General features: G+C 40.5%; 1 protein-coding gene and 1 long non-coding RNA gene across 5 annotated transcripts in view; both read left to right on the forward strand.

The window, feature by feature from the left end:
• Positions 1–19,071, forward strand: part of LOC310639380 — a 472,331-nt gene that overhangs the window by 116,285 nt on the left and 336,975 nt on the right. The gene's annotated exons all lie outside the window — the stretch shown is intronic.
• The window catches only part of DIDO1 (death inducer-obliterator 1), a 68,650-nt gene that overhangs the window by 41,613 nt on the left and 7,966 nt on the right, over positions 1–19,071 (forward strand). For 3 of the 4 annotated variants that reach the window (XM_083360814.1, XM_083360817.1, XM_083360816.1), the window contains 9 exons: positions 3,917–4,427; positions 5,776–5,935; positions 6,614–6,730; positions 8,467–8,574; positions 9,828–9,963; positions 11,704–12,247; positions 13,175–13,328; positions 15,797–15,886; positions 16,522–16,717. In XM_083360814.1, the coding sequence (XP_083216940.1) occupies positions 3,917–4,427; positions 5,776–5,935; positions 6,614–6,730; positions 8,467–8,574; positions 9,828–9,963; positions 11,704–12,247; positions 13,175–13,328; positions 15,797–15,886; positions 16,522–16,717 (2,016 nt within the window). The remainder of the gene's footprint in view (positions 1–3,916; positions 4,428–5,775; positions 5,936–6,613; positions 6,731–8,466; positions 8,575–9,827; positions 9,964–11,703; positions 12,248–13,174; positions 13,329–15,796; positions 15,887–16,521; positions 16,718–19,071) is intronic. The other variant, XM_083360815.1, reaches the window with a different exon arrangement.

Genomic DNA, 19,071 nt, shown 5'->3' on the forward strand with positions numbered 1-19,071 from the left:
TTTAAACATCCAAGTAAAGAATAGACACTATTAAGCATAGCTAGGGTGCTAGAAATCTCCCCAGTATGACAATCTTTGGGCAGTCTTTCTCAGAAAATAAAGGGCTGTGTTTGATGGCATAGCCACTTTGGGAAACCTTTCCAAGGCTTGGTAAAGCAAATTCAAAGGTGTTCTGCACCTCTGATCATCAGAAACAAAAGGGCAAAGAACTAAAATGATGCGCTACTTATTCTTCTACATATCAAGTAATAATGCTAGGTCAATTTAAACATTTAAGTTATTCCATGTATGTAAAGTGCCAGTGGTAGTACTGCAAGCTACTGCATTTGATCATTTTGGCCCTGCATTTTACTTCAGGACAAAAAAAGTGGGTGTAGAAATAAAACGAAACCACTCCAGTTCATGCTGCAATTTGCCAGTGAACTTTGATAATCAGAATTGGATTTCTAGTGCCTGGGTTTTCTTGAATTACTCTCCTGACAAGGTTTCCTGATGGGAGGCGGTCACCAGTGTGTGCTAACTGGCTCTCTCATCAGCTGATTTTGGGGAGGGGTTGTCAGTACAATTGCAAGGTGATGCCCCTGGCTGACCAGGCAGGGCTGATGCTGTTTCGTAGCAGAATGCAGTGCTCACATCATATCTCCGGCCACATCCACAGTGCTGTGAAGTGGCTGAGATGCATCAAGGGAGAGAAGACACCATGTTTATCCAGTGACGATGGCCATCATGCACTGATGAGTGTCGTGTGGCATGCCAGATTGCTGCTTCCATTAATTACTGGGCAGAGCTATCTATGCTAGAGATAATTTTGAAGTGCCAGGGACCTGGAGAAGCTGGCACTTGGGCAGCAAACTCTCAGAACGAAATTTCAACTTTATCTCCATCAAGGCAATCCCAAAGCTTGATGCTTGGTCTTACACACCTGCAAGTCATGGAAAGTAACATGATATAATGCAGGTTCTTAACTTGATTTTTTTTTAGCTTATTTGCATTTTATAATTGCCAGGAGAACAAGCACAAAGGAATGAACTTCCTAATTTGCATTACATGTTTTTGTTTGTGCCTTACAAAATATCAAACAGTTGGGCATACATGGCTGGTGCATCTATAGCTCACCCAGTTCCAAATCAGAACATGAAAGCTTGTGCATTGTGTCAGGGAAAGGAAGAGACCAGAGCAGCAATAATTCTGGCAACTGGCTATACGGTGTTTAAATAAACCAGGATGAATTTGGGAAACAAGTTTTTGACTGATAATTTGGGGGGAAACGAATAACTACAAGCAACTTCAGTGTCTTGTTAGCCTGTCATGACAACCTAAGCCCGATAGCATGATTATGACATGTTTTATTATCCAGGAACTTGTTTATTCATGACACAGCATTCCCATCTCACTCAATTAAAAACAGGTGCCTAGTGGCTTATAGTGATTTGTAAGTCCATGCACAGATGATGATTAGACATGGGTGGACGTTTGTTAATGAGAGCTTTCACTTTTGAGTCTATTAGAGCATAGCAACCAAAGCATACAGTGTTACATCAATTCTAGGATTTTTCCTGCAGTTAAATGATCACTCAACATACTTTCTAATGTTGGTTGGGAATGATTATTTCAACTAATCAATATATTTGACCATGGCTGTACCATCTTTGATTACTACTAACACTGGTTCCCTGGAGAGGTAACTATCATAAACTTTCATTCATTTCGGTGGCATTTGGGTGGAGCAGTAAGATTCATGGTAGGGCAGAAGTACAATGTGTGCAAATGCAGTAATTACAACATGCTTAAATAATTTCTAATCCAAAGAGATCTAAGAGCTGATGATATTTTTATTCTGAGTCAGGGTCTTCTGTAGTATCATCTAGATGAAAATAACTCCCTGGTCATTTAGTAGTGTCTTTGTAAAGAGGATTATTTTATGTATATGAGCAGCTTTGAACTGTAGTTCCGGTGTTTTGGGTTTGGCGGTGTGAATGAAAAAAGGCCTGGGTATCCTTTTGCTTAGTAAACTCAAACCCTTATTAAAAGCATTTATGTGCTAGCATGTTATGAAAATGATTGCATGTTCAATAAATACTCTGTACTCGAAAGCCAGTATAGCCAAGAAATACAAGTGATAAATGATCAGTAGCTTCATAATTATTTTCCAAATGGAGATCAATCTGTGACAGCCCATTTTAATCAGGTTCTAAATGTTACAAACCAGGTTTGTGAACCCAGAAATGCTTGAACCTCCTTTGCTTTCAGGCAGCGGCAGCAGCCAGACCTTTTCAAATTTCAAAAGTTTTAATTGCTTTGCTAAGTTTATATATTACTTTTTTGCTTCTCAATGCCAGTCGCTTACAAAATTGAACTATGAATCAATTATCAACAAATGCATTTATTAGGATGCGTATTGTGTGCTATGCATGATTGTAAATCTTCCCATGAGCTGGGAATAGAGCTGCTTTTTTCATGCTGTGGGTTTCTTCAGAGATCACATATAAACAATCAAGATAATAGTCTGTCCTTAGTGGTGTATTGTCTTTCCCTTTCTTCAGCTGATTCTGAGCAGTTGATTGGATTTACCCATAATTTGTCACGTCGTTTCAAGTTTTCTACTATAATAGTAAAATTAATCTTTAATTATTTCAAGGTGATCATTTAAGCATTTCAATTGCTTAAGATGGTCTATGTTTTGTTCCTTGCGGCCTGTGTGTCTGGGTTACGATGGTCTGGAAAGGAAAGAAGAGTAAGAATTAGGCCTAAGGGGAATATAATGGTTATTTGTTTGACAACTTCCTTTGAATCTGAAGTCTTAATTTCGATCTGTGTGTGCAATCTTTGAAGATGGAGCCTCTCTTATGTTGAAACGTGAAAATATTTGTGATTTTTGTCATTTTGTCTGTTTTAATGTGGTTTTGCTGTAAAAAGTATTTATTATTTATTATTAATTTTATTTGTATACCGCCCTTCTTCCCTTTCTGATTGATACATGTGGGTCCTAATCCTTTGTACCATGAATTCAACCTCTATGTATTGAAGATCCCTTTACAACCAAACAGACCTAAGTTCTCTTCCTTTTTCCCCCGTCATGCACGTCAGCTAAATCACCAGATACTGTCACAATTTGCTTTCCAGTCTGTATGCCTTTGCAAGTTAAAAGCAATGGTAAAACAACCCCTAACGTACCCGCAGTACTACAATCGCTGGCCTGCTGTTCTCTGCCCAATAGCTACATTTATCATTCCTTTCATGCAAAACCCTTCTTTTGTTCAGGACAGGTAGTTCTCCACTTATAACCGTTCCATTAGTGACGGTGGAACAGTGCAGAAAGAAGTGACTTAATGACTGTTTTTTTTACACTTACGACCGTTGTAGCATCCCCATGGTCAAATGATCAAAATTTGGGTGCTTGGCAACTGGCATGTGTTTCTTGGCAACTGGCATTGTATTTAAGACATTTGCGCTGCCCTGAGGTGCACGCGATCCCCTTTTACTACCTTCCGACAAGCAGAGTCAAAGGGGGAAGCCAGATTGGCTTAATAGCTGCATGATTCACCTAACAGTTGCAGTGATTCACTTAGCGACTGTGGCAAAAAGGTGGTAAAATGGGGCGAGATTCATTTAACAACCGCCTTGCTCAGCAGCGGAAATTTTGGGGCTCGGCTGTGGCTGTAACTCGAGGGCTACCTGTCCAACCAGCAAAAGATGGACTCTTTTTTAAAAACAACAACATTGATTTAACAAAGTGCCACTTCTCTTTAGCAAAACCCAGTGTAAGTCCCTCTTCAGGTTTATGGAATCAGTGGCCGTCGTCAGTTATCAACTCCTCCTGTTACTTAGGCATAGCAGGATTGAGTTATCGGGCAGCGTGCAAGTTTAATAAATTATTAATTGTCGTAATTGAGCTGGCGTTTTTTGGTGTTAACAGCGCACAAAGAAGAGCGGAAGGTTGAGGATAAACCAGCAGAGCCTCCTGTGGTGCTGAAGAAAACGGTTGGGCCGACGCCGGTGGTTGAGAAACACGTGTCTTCCCAAACGAGAAGTGTGTCCCTGAAAAAGCCCTCGCCGTTTGCCAGCACTTCCCTGGTTAAGACCCCAGTGAAACACTCAGCCGCAAGTTTTAAAGGGGTCATACCTAGGAAGTCTTCACTTGCAACCGGTCCTCCGGCTTCAGGCGGCCTCTCGTCCTTAAAGCCGCCTTTGTCCTCCTACGGGGCCTCTTCCATGGCTAAAAAACCGGTCCCCCCCTCTAGCACCATGGCAGGGCTTAGGAAGCCCACCGTGTCTTCCGCTGCTGCTGCTGCTGCTGCTGCTTCTTCGTCCGCCGCCTCGTTCCCTCCACAAGCCAAGCTAGCTGCTGCAGGCGCCAGCCAGTCGCAGCCCAATTCTCAGATTCGACAAAACATACGGAGGTCTCTCAAAGAAATTTTGTGGAAAAGGTAGGAACGCTGCAATCAGACGCCCGAGGCAAGGCACCTGGAAAGCCTAAGGGGCGATTCGCATCTATTTACCATTTCCCTTTCGCAACGTTCGTTAACTTTCAAGTGAGGTTCACGAAATCCACTTACAGTATTGCTCATTGATGGGCTCCTGTTGAGAAAGAAGTACTTGGGAAGTTTCACGTTCAGGGTTTCTATTTCAGAACATTCTAAAGCAGGGGTGTCAAACTGCCGGCCCGTGGGTCGAACGCTGCGCCCAGCCCATTGCCGGCAATGCCAAAAAAGGCTCCGATACGTTGTGTGATGTCACATGACGTCACGAGTTTGACATGTCTGTTCTAAAGAAAGGAAAGGTGGCTTGGTTGATACTTAGCTGCTCTAAGTTGACCTAAACCAGGGGTAGGCAACTTCGGCTCTTTTATGACTCATGGACTTCAACTCCCAGAATTCCTGAGTCAGCATAGCTGACTCAGGAATTCTGGGAGTTGAAGTCCATGAGTCATAAAAGAGCCGAGGTTGCCTACCCCTGACCTAAACCATTAGCAGCACCTCCATGAAATACAAATGTATAGGAGATTAATACAGGTATAGGTTCACAGTTCTTTTGAATCAGTGTTTCTCAATCATGGCAGCTTGGAAGATATGTGGACTTCAGCTCCCAGAATTCTGGGAGCTGAAATCCACATATTTTCAAGCTGCCAACATTGAGAAATACTGTTTCCAATGGTTTTGAAATGTGCCAGTGATGGAGGATGGAAATCCCCCCACAGAAAAGGGCCATTCTCTCTTCAGTGCCATGTTCTGTGGAGTTCTTGGTGCTCTCTGAGCTTGCTTGTTTGCTTGCCTGCAGACATTTCTTTAGCAATCTAAACCCTGGAATGGAAGCTTAGCCTTCCGATCAGACAAATCAGCCATCAAGAAACACATAGAGAGAAAACCACTGATAGACCATTCAAAGACAAAATATAGATTACAACCCATCCTCTCCAGCTGCCCACAGTTTGCTAAGCAGGCAGACAACCTGTAATCCATATTGTAATCTAATGAAAACTCTAAAGAGGGAACCGCGCTCCCACTAAAAACTGGCTGGGTGAGCTTCTATACAGTAAACAGGCAGCAAGCTCCACACTCGTTTAGCACTGATGGTGTTACCTAGTTGGGTATTGAAACATTTGCAAGTAAACCACCAAGTTCAGAGAGCACCAAGAACTCGGCAGTTCAATACCGAACTAGAGGTATTAACAGAATTCCCATAGAAGAGAATAAGACTAATTACAGAAGATTGCACACTCCCCTTGCTGTCTGTAGATTAAAGTAATGGTACTGATTTTTTTTTCCCCTACCCCAGAGTAAATGACAGTGATGACTTGATCATGACAGAAAACGAAGTGGGGAAGATTGCACTGAATATTGAAAAGGAGTTGTTCAATTTGTTCCAGGCTACAGATAATCGATATAAGAGTAAATATCGCAGTATTATGTTCAACCTCAAGGACCCCAAAAACCAGGTTAGTTTGTAGGAGCCATTGTTTTGACTGGTTTTATTTTCCTGCAGGCAACTTTCAACTCTTAATGTAGTAAATTAGTGTACATTATTAGATATTGATCTGGAATATACAATGCATCCCTACCTCAGAGGGTTAGGTTTTGAAAAAAAAATATTATTAAGAAACATTTGGTTGATGAATAAATTTGTATATATTGTAAATAAAAATTGGTTTCCCTCATTTCACTAATTGGTCATGTGATAAACTGGGTTGGCCTTGTAAATTCATTGCAAACAAAAATATTTACTAATACACTTAATATTGAAATAATTTCAGCTTCAGGAGGCAGGTGCATAATTTTAAAGGGTGATTAATGACATTAGGGATAATAGACTGCCAATCAAACCTAACTATCCTTAATTAAGTTACTTCTATTTTATATTGAAATCCATTCCTTGTAAATGCACATAAAGTTAAATGTAAGATTTTTCATAAAATCACAAAGGTAATATTTGACATTCACCATATACCGCAGTGTCAAATTGTTCAGTGCTGTATTTTGTAGCAACCACATTAAAAAAAATGAATAAGCGTTCTTTAACCCTACAGTTAGGATGATCTAAATTGGCTATGATTATTTATTTATCTAGAAGTCTGTATTCTCTCATTAGTATGTAATAAAATCAATCTTCTCTTTAGGGTCTTTTCCACCGTGTTCTTCGAGAAGATATTCCTTTGTCAAGGCTTGTAAGAATGAAACCTGAAGAACTCGTATCTAAAGAGCTGTCATCGTGGAAAGAAAAACCCGCCAAATCAGTACGGAATAATTTGTTTTCCACACATTAAGTAAAAAATTGTGATGCCTTTTGCATTATGGTTAGGGGACGTGATTAGTAAGAATGTACAGGTGGTACTTGACTTACAAATGGTCACTTACCAACTGTTCAAAGTTAAGAGAGACCCTCCAAAAGGTATTTATGACCCAAATTTGAAGTTACAGTGGATGCCCCCGCAGTCATATGATTGCATTTTGGGGCGCTTGGCAAACTGGCCTGTATTTACATTTGTTCGAAGTGTCGCTCCATCACATAACCACAGTATTGGTTATTGTAATATACAGTATTACAATATTTTTTACCTGAAACCAATGTTTATTTCCAATTTCCAGCAAAAAAAAACACAACAACCTCCCCTTGTGGACAGTGGTTTTGCTTAAGGACTATTGTGATTTGGTTAACAACCACCACAAAAAACTTGTAAAATCGAGTTGGTCGCAAGCTGTCCAGCATGATTTATTACCATAAATCTAGGATCAGTTATAACCATAAGCCAAGAATGCCCTATATTAAGATGTTGTTGTTGATGATGTTTAACGAAGTAGCAATTTCAGTGGGTTTTGTAACTAGTTACAATCCATGTAGTCATTCCCAGCCTGATGCTTTCTAGTTATTGTTGTATTCGTTATTTTATTTTATTGGGTTTTTTTAATTCCATTTATATCCCGCCCTTCTCCGAAGACTCAGGGCGGCTTACAAGCTTAGCAGTAGCCTTCATTCTATCTATATGCCTGCTTATTAGGGCTTTGGGGGTGGGGGGCAAGCGGCATTATTACAAAGTCAGCTTAATTGCCCCCAACAATCTGGGTCCTCATTTTACCTACCTCGGAAGGATGGAAGGCTGAGTCAACCTTGAGCCTGGTGGGATGCGAACCTGCACTAATTGCAGGCAGCTGGTGTTACTTAAGGAGGCATTAGCCCACTGCTCCACCAACGACACTGCCCGACTCCAGTTTACTCCAGGCAGCTCACAAAATAGAAACCAACAGCAATATACAATCCAGATTGTACGAGCAAATGACAAATCCAGTCAACAGCCACATACACACACCACACACCACACAAGGGATTCCAACTAGCCCAATGTCTATGGAGATTCTCAGTCATCCAGGTCACGGTTGTCCCAAAGGTGCTTGTTCAAGAGGCAACTGGAGTTCCTTGTTTTTCCATGAAGACATTTTGCTTCTCATCCAAGAGCTTCAGAGAAAAACAAGAAAGTCCAGTTGCCTCTTGAAAAAGCACCTTTGGCACAACCAACCTAATCCAAGGATTGGAAGTAGAACCAGGCCTTTAAGGTGCTCCAGAATGCCACTGGGGGAAAGCCACCCAGAACTCAGTGGGTATCTCATTCCAGAGGGAAAATGCTCAAAAGATGGCCTCCTTTGGTTTGAGGGTGCCAATCACTGGTGGGATTCAACCGGTTCGCACCACTTCGGCAGAACCGGTAGCAATTTTTTTTGTTGTCCAGGCCCAGATCGGACTTCCGGAAGTGGCATCCGCACAGAGAACCGGTTGTTCACATATTTGAATCCCACCACTGGTGCCAATGCTCACCCGGCAGATACCATAAGAGACAGGTCGGACATAAATTATGTTGAGGCTACAGCATCTACGTCAACCTGAGATGTTGGAAATTATAGTCCCCAGAGTAGAAAGTTTGAAGTCCCGATTAAAAACTAACCAAATAATCTTTTTTCCCTCCCCCCCCTTCAATAGATAATGGCATCTAGGCGTAAAACCTTTGAAAATAAAAAAATGACTGTGAAACAAGAACCTATCCCAGATATTAACATGGAAGATTCCCCGCCAGTGTCTGATTCTGATGTAAGTACATTTTATTTCAGATATCTGATTTTAGGCATAATGTGTTTGGTAGCATTCCCCCAGCTTGCACTTCTCAGATGGATTTCTGTTCTATAACCTCCAGGCAGCAAGAAATTATGAAACTTGATCATTATGAAATCTAACCCTTCCTTTGGCCACCAATTTGAGGATGACTCTTTGAAAAGACTGCTCTTAATATAAAAAGGAAACATGCCAGGCAATTAAAAAAAAAATGCTTCCAAATGTCCCAAAAGTGGTTTTTTTTTTTGGTTTTTTTTCAAAAGGCAACCGGATTTTGTTTTTCCGTGAAGACAGTTTGCTTCTCATCCAAGAAGCTTGTTCTGAATTGAAGAACTGAACTGAAGAAGCTTCTTGGATGAAAAGTGAAACATCTTCAAGGGAAAAGAAAGCCCAGTTGCCTTTTTGAAAAAGAAAAAAGAAAAAGAAAAAAAGCACTTTTGGGACAACCATCACCTGAGAATCCCATAGGTATGTTTCCAAATCTTGCAGTATAACCTTGATATCAGAAAAAGGAAGCAGAAGTGGGATTTACAAGACTTAACTGTGGGTTGTAATTTTATAGTGATATCAGCCATGGGCTTCTGATTTGGGCATTTGTCAGCAGAAAACCCTAAAACAGACATGTCAAACACAAGGCCTGGGGGCCAGATCCGGCCCGCGAAGTGGTTTCTTGCGGCCCGCGAAGCCATCCTGGAAACAGGGAGGGAACGGCCCCCACTGCCTTGGCCCTGGCCCAGAGACCCTCCTTCTGCCAGAGACCCTCAGATCTGTCCCACTCCTGCCCAGGCCCCCATAGGCACCCTTGATGCGAACGATGTAGAGCTGGCCATGCCCACCCAGTAGGCCATACGCACTCTAGCCACGCCCACCCAATAGGCCATGCCCACCCGGCCCCCTGAGGGCAACTGCAATGCTGATGCGGCCCTCAATGAAATTGAGTTTGACACCCCTGCCCTAAAATATTAATACTTTAAATTCACCAAGAATGTTCCTTTTATCTCTGTTCAAAAAAAAAAAAGAATCCAACAAGACTGAGGGTTATCTTTAAGTTACGGATAGATGCCTATTGCCCTTTCAGCTTCTTAGTGACGTGGACAGCTTTTTTTAAAAAAAACAAAAACAAAACCCCAGTTCTGTTTTTACTTGAAGAATTAATGTGTTTGTCTACATGGCTGAGGTGAATAAAACAAACTAAACCTCATGTTATTCTGTGCATTTCTATATGTTGTTAGGAACAGCAAGAATCAGAACGAACAGCACCTGAAAAGAGCAGTGCTCCCATTTTGGATGTTTTCAGCAGTATGTTGCAGGACACCACAAGTCAGCATCGGGCCCATCTTTTTGATCTGAACTGTAAAATTTGCACAGGTGGGTATAAGGTTGACAATGTTGCTTGACTCCTCACATGATGGGAAAAACTGAAGTGTCCAGTTGAAGTCAGCTGCTCTGAAGACAAGCTCAGAAACAGTTAAGGATCGGCAGAGACACGTTCAAAAAAGTTGAGTCGCTAGACTTTCAAATAAAAGTAACTATTTTCTATTGATTGGGTTGGGTCACCGTGGCTCTTGGGCGTACAATATGAAAAACAAAATACAGTACGGTCAATGCAAAACAGGTAGTCCTTGAGTTATGACTGTAATGGAGCCTGCCCATTACAGTCATAAAATAGGGTAAGTCATGTGACCTACCAGATTTTATGCTGATTTTTGTGGCGGTCATTAAGCACACGCAGTGGTCCTAAGGGTGAACTCACTGTAAGCGAGTGCTAGTCTTCCGCAGAACCATTGTAAAACAGTTGGACCATGTTGCCAAGCGCCCCAAGGGCGATTACATGATCGCCGGGGGGGGGGGCAACCATCGAGTCCCATGTTTTTTTTAAAAAAAATCCCATTTATATCCCGCCCTTCTCCGAAGACTCAGGGCGGCTTACAATCTAAGAAGCACAAATCAATGTGCTTAGCAATAGCCTTCATTCTATGTATGTGCCTGCTTATTAGGGCTTTCACACACACACCCCAAGCGGCATTCTTACAAAGTCAGCTTATTGCCCCCAACAATCTGGGTCCTCATATTACCTACCTGGGAAGGATGGAAGGCTGAGTCAACCTTGAGCCTGGTGGGACTCGAACCTGCACTCATTGCAGGCAGCTGGTGTTACTTAAGGAGGCATTAGCCCACTGCTCCACCAAGGTTTAGGTAGGTCATAACTTTGAAAGGTTGCTAAGCGACCGTAAGTTGAGGTCTACCTGTAAAGGAAATGAGAAAATGGTAACTGAAACAGTGAACATTAATATATATGCAATATATATCATAGTGTGTGTGTGTGGGGGGGGGCAAGTTCCATCCACCCTATCCCAAACCTGAGAGAACAGCCAGGACTTTAAGGCCTGCAGAAACTCCTTTAAATTCTGAAGGGTGACGCAGCTTGATTAAGGGGCCTGGAGCACGCTCATCCTTTGGCTCTTACCAGTCAGTCAAAACCCACAGGAGACAGACCATCCCTCAAATAAATGGACTCCGTGGCAGAAGTAATGGTGGCAGTTTTACTGTGGTTTTCAACAACAACAAAAAACCAACCTACTGCAAAACTACCTTGAAATACAGAATGCGAAACCCTTTAGTTTTATCCCTTAACGCTTGTTGATTACTTGATTAGAATCACTTGTGTTTTAACGTTTTTATACAATGCTTTCAGAGACTCTTATCTCTGTGAATCTCTCTTTTTCACGGCAAGCCTACAAAATGAGTTGTTACTGATGCAGACATTTCTAGGCCGCCTCCTGCTCTTAAAAAGGACAAAACACTTAAGAAAACATACACCGAACAAAAACAATGCATCAGTGCTAAGGAAAGTTAAAACCTTCAGTCTTGAATGATGCCTACGAAAACCAGGCATAATAAAAATAAAGTTGTTCGGGGCGGAATTATTCCGTCCTCCCTTCTGAGGAAGTTCCATAATCAGGTTGTCGTGTTGCTGTATCCATTGAAGCTTTAAGAGTAACGTCTTGTCCCTTCAAGGATCATGCTCTGCCCCCTGTGCATGAAACCATGTGTTACAGCCACAAACCCCCCTTGCAGTGATGCATATTCATTTTGATTACAATACAGGTCAGATTTCTGCCTCCGATGAAGAATCGTCTTCAAAAAAACCCAAATCATCAGCTGTTAAGAAGACAGAACCAAAGTCAGAAACTAAATCCAAGCTGGAAAGCTCAACACCAGCAGATGATCGGGAGGTGGTGAAAGAGGAAGATCTGGAGAACGTCCCAGAAGCCATTGCTGAACCTGTGACTGAGACAATGGCTCAGCCAAGTTTGGAAAGAACTTACATTCCTTTATCCCAAGTGCAAAACAACTCGGAATCCTCTCTGTCCACGGAGAATTCAGCCTATCCCACATTCTACACTGCTGGGGTCATGACAACAGTGACTGTATCTGGCAAAGATCCCCGAACGGCTGTGAGCACCTCTGCAGCTTCTAGTTCTGCTGGGATCTCCCCACTGCATCCCACTTCCACTCCTGACAAAGGTTCTGTAGCAGAGAGCAAGCCAGAAATATTAAGACCGGTTTTGTCAGCTCCAAAGTCCATTTTAACAAAACCGTCTTCATCAGACCCAAGGTACTTGGCTGGTCCATCATCTTTGAATGTCAGGTATGCTATATCCTGGAATTAGAGGACGATCGTAGCCTATCACAAAAAGTGTTGGTGTGTGCATGTCTGTCTGTCTGTCTGTCTGTTTGTCTCTATCTATCATCTACCCATCCAAAATAATTAAAGGACTGTGGATCAAGCAAATCATAAGTGATGCCCCAGCCCAAAAGATCATGGCGTCTATCTCCCGTCATTATCAAAATACTTCCTTTGATAGAAAAGCAGTCTTATTTATGTGAACCAGCAAATTGTGGAAAGCTAGATTTAGTGCTGAGTAATTGTTTTGCAACTGACCTCTGATGCATGGACGGAGTTAGCTTAAAGCAGTGTTTCTTAACCTTGGCAACTTGAAAAGGTGCAGACTTCCAACTTCCAGAATTCCCCAGCCAGTGCAAGCCTGGCTGGGGAATTCCCGGGAGTTGAAATTCATACTTCTTTAGACCTGCCAAGGTTGAAAAGCATCAGCTTATAGAATATATGGCTGCATTACGAGAGAAATAGTGAAAATGTTTGGAATGGAGACATCGCCAGGGCTCGCTGCCTTGGAAGAGTGAGGAAAATTCTCAGGGATGACTCACACCCTGAACGGTATCTCTTTACTCTCCTACCATCGGGTAGGAGATATAGGAGTATAGCCAGCCGCACCAACAGGCTGAAAAACAGCTTTTATCCATGGGCTGTTAGGCTTTGGAACGGGAAATAATTTTTATAAACTTTATGCATAATTGACTTGCGAGGCCGGTGCGTTGTGCAATTAGTTCACATGGTGTAATAAGATGGAGGGTTTGTGTCACTGTAAGTTGGGGGGTGGGGGCACGAAGGGAGGCTCAGCCAATCAATGTATACATGGTTGTACTTTGACAATAAAGGTTCATTCATTTGTTATGGGGAAACATTTTGGGACTTTTTTTTTTTTTGGTTTTGCAGTATGTCAGAGGTTTGGTCCCCTCCAGAAGGAGATACATCCCTGTTTCTTTCTCGTGTGAATACCATATGGAAAGGCTTTATCAACATGCAAAGTGTGGCTAAATTTGTCACCAAAGCTTATCCAGTCTCCGGATGCTTTGATTATCTCAGTGAGGTAGGATTTTGAAACGTTTACTGCTTTCTGTGTGGACGCTTCTGTAAACTAATTTTGTTTTATTACAGGTAAAAATGTCCTCAACTTAGCAGCTGTAATTGAGGTTGGACGTATACTCCTAAGCCGTGCCGGTCATTGTGGGTGGTCACGTGACTGACATGATTTTATGACATGTAGCAATTGTTAAGTGAATCGTCACGGTGGTTAGGCAAATGAGGTTAAGCAAACACAGTAGTCATTAAGCTATTCCACTGTCTGAAATGGGTGAGGTTTTTTTGCTGGAAACTTGAAGTAAAAGTCGGTTACCAGCAAAAAAAAAAACACCATTGTAAATCATGGTCATGTGACTGTAGGATGCTGTCAATGGCCGTAGATGTAGGCCATTTGCTGAGCCCCCAAAATGCAGTCACTTGACCAGATGGGCGGCTGTGGGAACGTTTGGAGTCCGTCATAAATTGAGGACTGCTTCTAATTGTCTTTTTAAGAAATAAAAATACTGTTGTGTAGTACCTTTATTATACATTTTGTATAGATTAGTCTGACAGCTGAGGAAATCAATTATTTTAAAACAATTTAAATGATTTTGGTCTAGATAGGAATAACAGGCCTGGATGGTAAACTTAATAGTGAAGGAAAGTTACATATTTACAAAGGAATTTTAATGTTTCTACTTAGATGCAAGTAAGTTTCTTCTAGAACAAGACAACTTTGCACCAACAGCCAATCCAGAAACGAGGTTCAGTTTTCAATATTTGATTATTGGTGGAAGCTCCGTATTTTGCACCTATTGCGACTGATGCCCTGGATTTACTTCTCTGACCCACTTGCATATTGCTTTCTGGGTTCCAAATAGGTTATAATGATTCGCAAACTGAATTTCTAAAAAGAAGTCATAAATAAGAAAATAACATAAAACCGCAGTAATTAAAAGCATTCATAATATGTAAAAGGAGCAGAGGAAGAACGATGCTGAACTTTTATCTCGGGGAACACCTGGTGGAAGATAAAGAATTTTAAGTGAATCATAGTTGGTGGAGAGAGACAGGGGACAGTCGTGCTGAAAATGCTATTAAATTTGGTTCTGGCAGGTGGCAAATTTACCATTTATAACACATGTAGCAGGCCTTTCTCTGATTCTTAAGGATTTCCAAGATTGAAATAAATTTAGGAAGTATACATCCACACACGCATACATGCCTTTATTCCATGGTCAGAATTCCTCCCAAACGCTCCCAAATATGTTTTTTCTCACTAGAGCAAACCCAAAACACTAAATGGTTGTTCTGAAAGATAAAACTAAGCACGAAACATGTGATGGTAATAGTGAATTACTGAGAAGCTGCATTGCTTATAGCAGGGATATCCAGCCTTGGCAGCTTTAAGACTTGTGGACTTCAACTCCCAGAATTCCCCAGCCATCCTTAGTGATCTGTAACATCAAATCCCAAAGTTAACAGGGAGTGTCATTATCATCACCCCATTATGCTGGCATTTTCCCTGGTCATCTCTGTTCAGTAGATATGCTATATATATTTTAATCTAGCAAAAAATTAAAAGGAAATTTAATAACTTATTAGTCACTTTGTATTGAGTAAGCTAGCAACATGATAGCTTAGCTTAAGAATTTCAGATATATTTTTTTCCTTATACCAGGGGTAGGCATCCTTGGCTCTTTTATGACTCATGGACTTCAACTCCCAGAATTCCTGAGTCAGCCAGGCTAGCTCAGGAATTCTGGGAGTTGAAGTCCATGAGTCATAAAAGAGCCAAGGTTGCCTACCCCTGCCCTATACCATGCCAAGGTAATAATTGTATACATAAAAACTGCCTATTTATGTAGACAAAGCTAGATTGTGCATTATGACTCTTATGAAAAGAAAGCAGTGTTAGGTTTGTTTTTTTTTTTCTGTTAATGTCCTAGGTCAGAGCCCTTGGCCTCCTGGATGTTACCTAACAGCTGTCACCTCCCATTACTCTTGTTGAGAGTGTTGGATGTTGCAAATGAGCAACTCCTTGAAATCCTTCAGTTCTTTGGAGAGAATAATAGCCCTGATTGTAAAAATAAGAATATGACTTTCATAATATTTGTAGCTGAGGTTGAAATGTGGTTCTCCTTGGTACTCTTTCAACTTGGTTTTTTTCTTGCAAATGTTTCACTACCCAACTGGGTAGTGTTATCAGTGATCACTGATAACATTACCTAGTTCAGGGGTAGGCAACCTCGGCTCTTTTATGACTCATGGACTTCAACTCCCAGAATTCCTGAGTCAGCATAGTCCATGAGTCATAAAAGAGCCAAGGTTGCCTACCCCTGACCTAGTTGGATAATAACACCTCTGCAAAAAAAACCCAACAACAATCAAGCTGAGAGAGGCCCCACAATATGACTTTCTTTATAGTTTTGCTGTTACAATATGGACAAAAAACATTCCCTCAAACTATGGCTTCTTTTCATGTTTTCTCTTTAGGATTTACCAGACACAATTCATATTGGAGGGAGGATCTCACCAAAAACAGTGTGGGATTATATTGGCAAACTTAAATCCTCTGTATCAAAGGTAATCAAGTTTGGCAGTACTGTAATTCATTTGAAATGATGATGAGGCTGATGACATAATAACAATTGGGGCCAAATCATAGGGATTCTGTTGCCCAAGGCTGGAGTTAAGTTCAGTCTGAATTTTGAATAGCAGGAACTTTTAAAAGAATTGTGCCATGCAGCTGTCAGTCATATTTTCTAAAGTAAGCTTAATTGGTGAGCCTTGCAAATAAGTATTATATGTATTGTGGGTATTTTTAAAAGATAATCAACAGATTATTAGTGCTTTTATCTTCAATTTAAAATTAGCCATCCCAATCAGAATTTTTGCTGGTCCGTTACCGGGCTTTTATGTTAAATATACCACCTAATATTAACTTTAAAAAAACATTTCATATCAGAACGAAGTAAAAATTGGATGACTAATAATTTTTCACTACCTTGAGTTTTAACAAATTGGTGGGGACTTTTTTTATTTTTAGAAAAGTTAGTTAAGACAACTTTTTAAAAAATTTACAGCACTTTTTAAAGTTTTGCCACTAATATTCTGGATGAATTCTTTCTAACCTATGTGGTCCCTTGCTGTATGTTGCTTTTACTTGCTTTTTTTCCCCCCAAGAGTCAGTATTTTTTCTTTATATATTTATATTCCAGGAGTTGTGTTTAATACGTTTCCATCCAGCAACAGAAGAGGAAGAAGCTGCCTACATCTCTCTCTACTCCTATTTTAGCAGCCGGTGCCGATTTGGAGTTGTAGCTAATAACAACAGGCATGTCAAGGACCTGTATTTGATCCCCCTCAGGGCTAAGGATCCCATTCCATCCAAACTTTTGCCTTTTGAGGGACCAGGTAAGCAATAAATTAATAGGAAACACAACATACCTTCAGTTCCCAACTTAACAACTACAAGTATTAATCAGATACGACACGCTGCATTCATTTATTTAGCATATTCACCCATCTCAAAAACATAACTCTAGATGGCATACCAACAAAACAACAGTTAAAACTACATAAGAACATATTTTTTCTTAGCACAAAGTGTGTGTGTGTGTGTGTGTGTGTGTGTGTGTCTACAATTTGTTTTCCTAGAGTAGATTTTTCTTTCTCTTTAAAACAGTTGTAGACATATTAGCCAGGTTTTACAACACTAATACACAACACAACATGCTTCAGCTTTGAGTGGAATCTTCCTAGCGGTTTATACAGTGAAATTCAGGTTGAACGGTAGAATCTGCTTATCCGTTTTGGAATGGCATTTTATATAAACAGGTATGTCCTGAGTAGGCTTGGATTTCTCACGTCCCAAATCTTACAAAATCTCTAGATTTGGGTACAAGAGTTTCCAAGTGGAATAAAGGAAGAGGAAGCTCCAAAGTTTTAAAGTTGCAAATGAGGCATAACACCAAGTGCCTAATTTGCCCTGTGACATCAAGCCTTTGATACATGGATGGAACATTCTAATAAAAATATTAGAATCACAGCTCATTCCTTAGTTTTGAACATAGGTCTTATGGCTTAATAATAGACTTTATTGAACAAGTATTGAACGTTATCAAGGATCCTGGAGAAAAATCTTGGGTGGTCGCTAACAGTCGGCACTACCTTGACGGCACATCACCATCATCATTGCACATTCTTATATACTTACAGAAATTAAAAGTTAAATATCTATACTTCTACATTTCTGATCTCTAAGAGATCATACAGATGTTCTTCCCATTCTGTAGAGAGAATGTCTGTATGCTACATGTATAAAGCAAAATAACTAAATATTTAGTATGGTAAACGGCTTGCTCTGAAATTCTCTGGATCGAGAAATGCTGGCAGATGTGAACTAAAGAAAACAAGAAATGTTCTCATTTTACCAAAGTCACTGTTCTTTCTTTGGATCTTTGAACCCCTTTCTGCAGTCTTTTTTTAATCACTGAAAATTTCTATATAATCATAGTCTAGTGCTAAATTGGCCAATCCAAATATCTCATGTGAATTTTTAGCATAAATTCATAATCTTTCTACCAACCATCAATTTATAATTTTGGCAAGGAGGTTTTTCTTCCAGCAGCTACTGGATGAATGAAAGAAAGTGAGAGGGACATATTGGTTCCATGAATCACCGGCAGGGAGCAGTCCAATTGCAGCTTTCAATATTAAGACCCATTGGGGAAATCTTGAAGCTGGCAAGAAATGGGAATACTCCTTAAACATGGCAAAATGTTCTGTGTTCTTGTGGAAAGATCCATAGCCATGGACAAATTATCAACATCTTGATGAATTCCGGATATTCTTCTCAAGAATGCATGCATCCTCGGAAAACTAATTCCTAAGAACCATTTTGAATCGAATAGATAACTTGGTGGCCAAAACAATCAGGTCTAAAAATACAGTCTGTGCAACAGATTGCCTTGTTATAAATATTTCACTTAAATTCCGGTGAAAAGGAAGCTGTGATGCATTCTCTAATGGGTCTCTGGCAACTTGAAAGGCAGGAAAGGCAGGTCAGAAATCACCATAATTATCCTTGCTCCGGAAAATGTACATAAGAACTCTTGGGCATAACAACTTGGAAGAGCTGTGGAGTAATGATTCCATATCCAATGAGTAGAATTGATCCAACAGGTAGAGAATTTTACTTAGCACCAATCATTGGATCTGTCCCACAGGAGCAGATCCCAGCATTGGGATGGTTACAACATTTACTCTGCATTGTGCAAGTGTGAACGTTTCTCGGGTTTATTATGTTTTTGCCTTATGTAGTCAAACATTACATTTTTCTTTGCACATATAAAGTCACTTTGTTCTCTGCACAGGTTTTTTTTTTCATGCTGATTGATTGCTTTGCCATCCTAGAATATCCAAACTTTTATGGATTGTTCAACCAGTACATATTTCAATGTACTTCTGAGGATGAAATGATGGTACTCTTTAAAATAAATTCTCAACTCTTATGCAAGTATATTGGGAATCACAACATCACATTTGTATCTGTCAGTTTAGTTAAGAGCCGGGACCAGGAAATTCCCAAAACACACTTTCTCAAAAGGAAACACTGAACAGTATTTGTGTACTAGTAATTTTGATGAAGACTATGATTAGCTAGAGTATTTTCACAGAATGAATTGTCTTAGTTCTTTGCCGTATGGATGAATGTGTAGAAAGATGTAAAATCATAAATGTTCCCCACCCCCAAAGATGAAATACTG

This window comes from Vipera ursinii, assembly GCF_947247035.1.
Source record: "Vipera ursinii genome assembly, chromosome: 3".
In the NCBI taxonomy this organism is placed as follows: Eukaryota; Metazoa; Chordata; class Lepidosauria; order Squamata; family Viperidae; genus Vipera; species Vipera ursinii.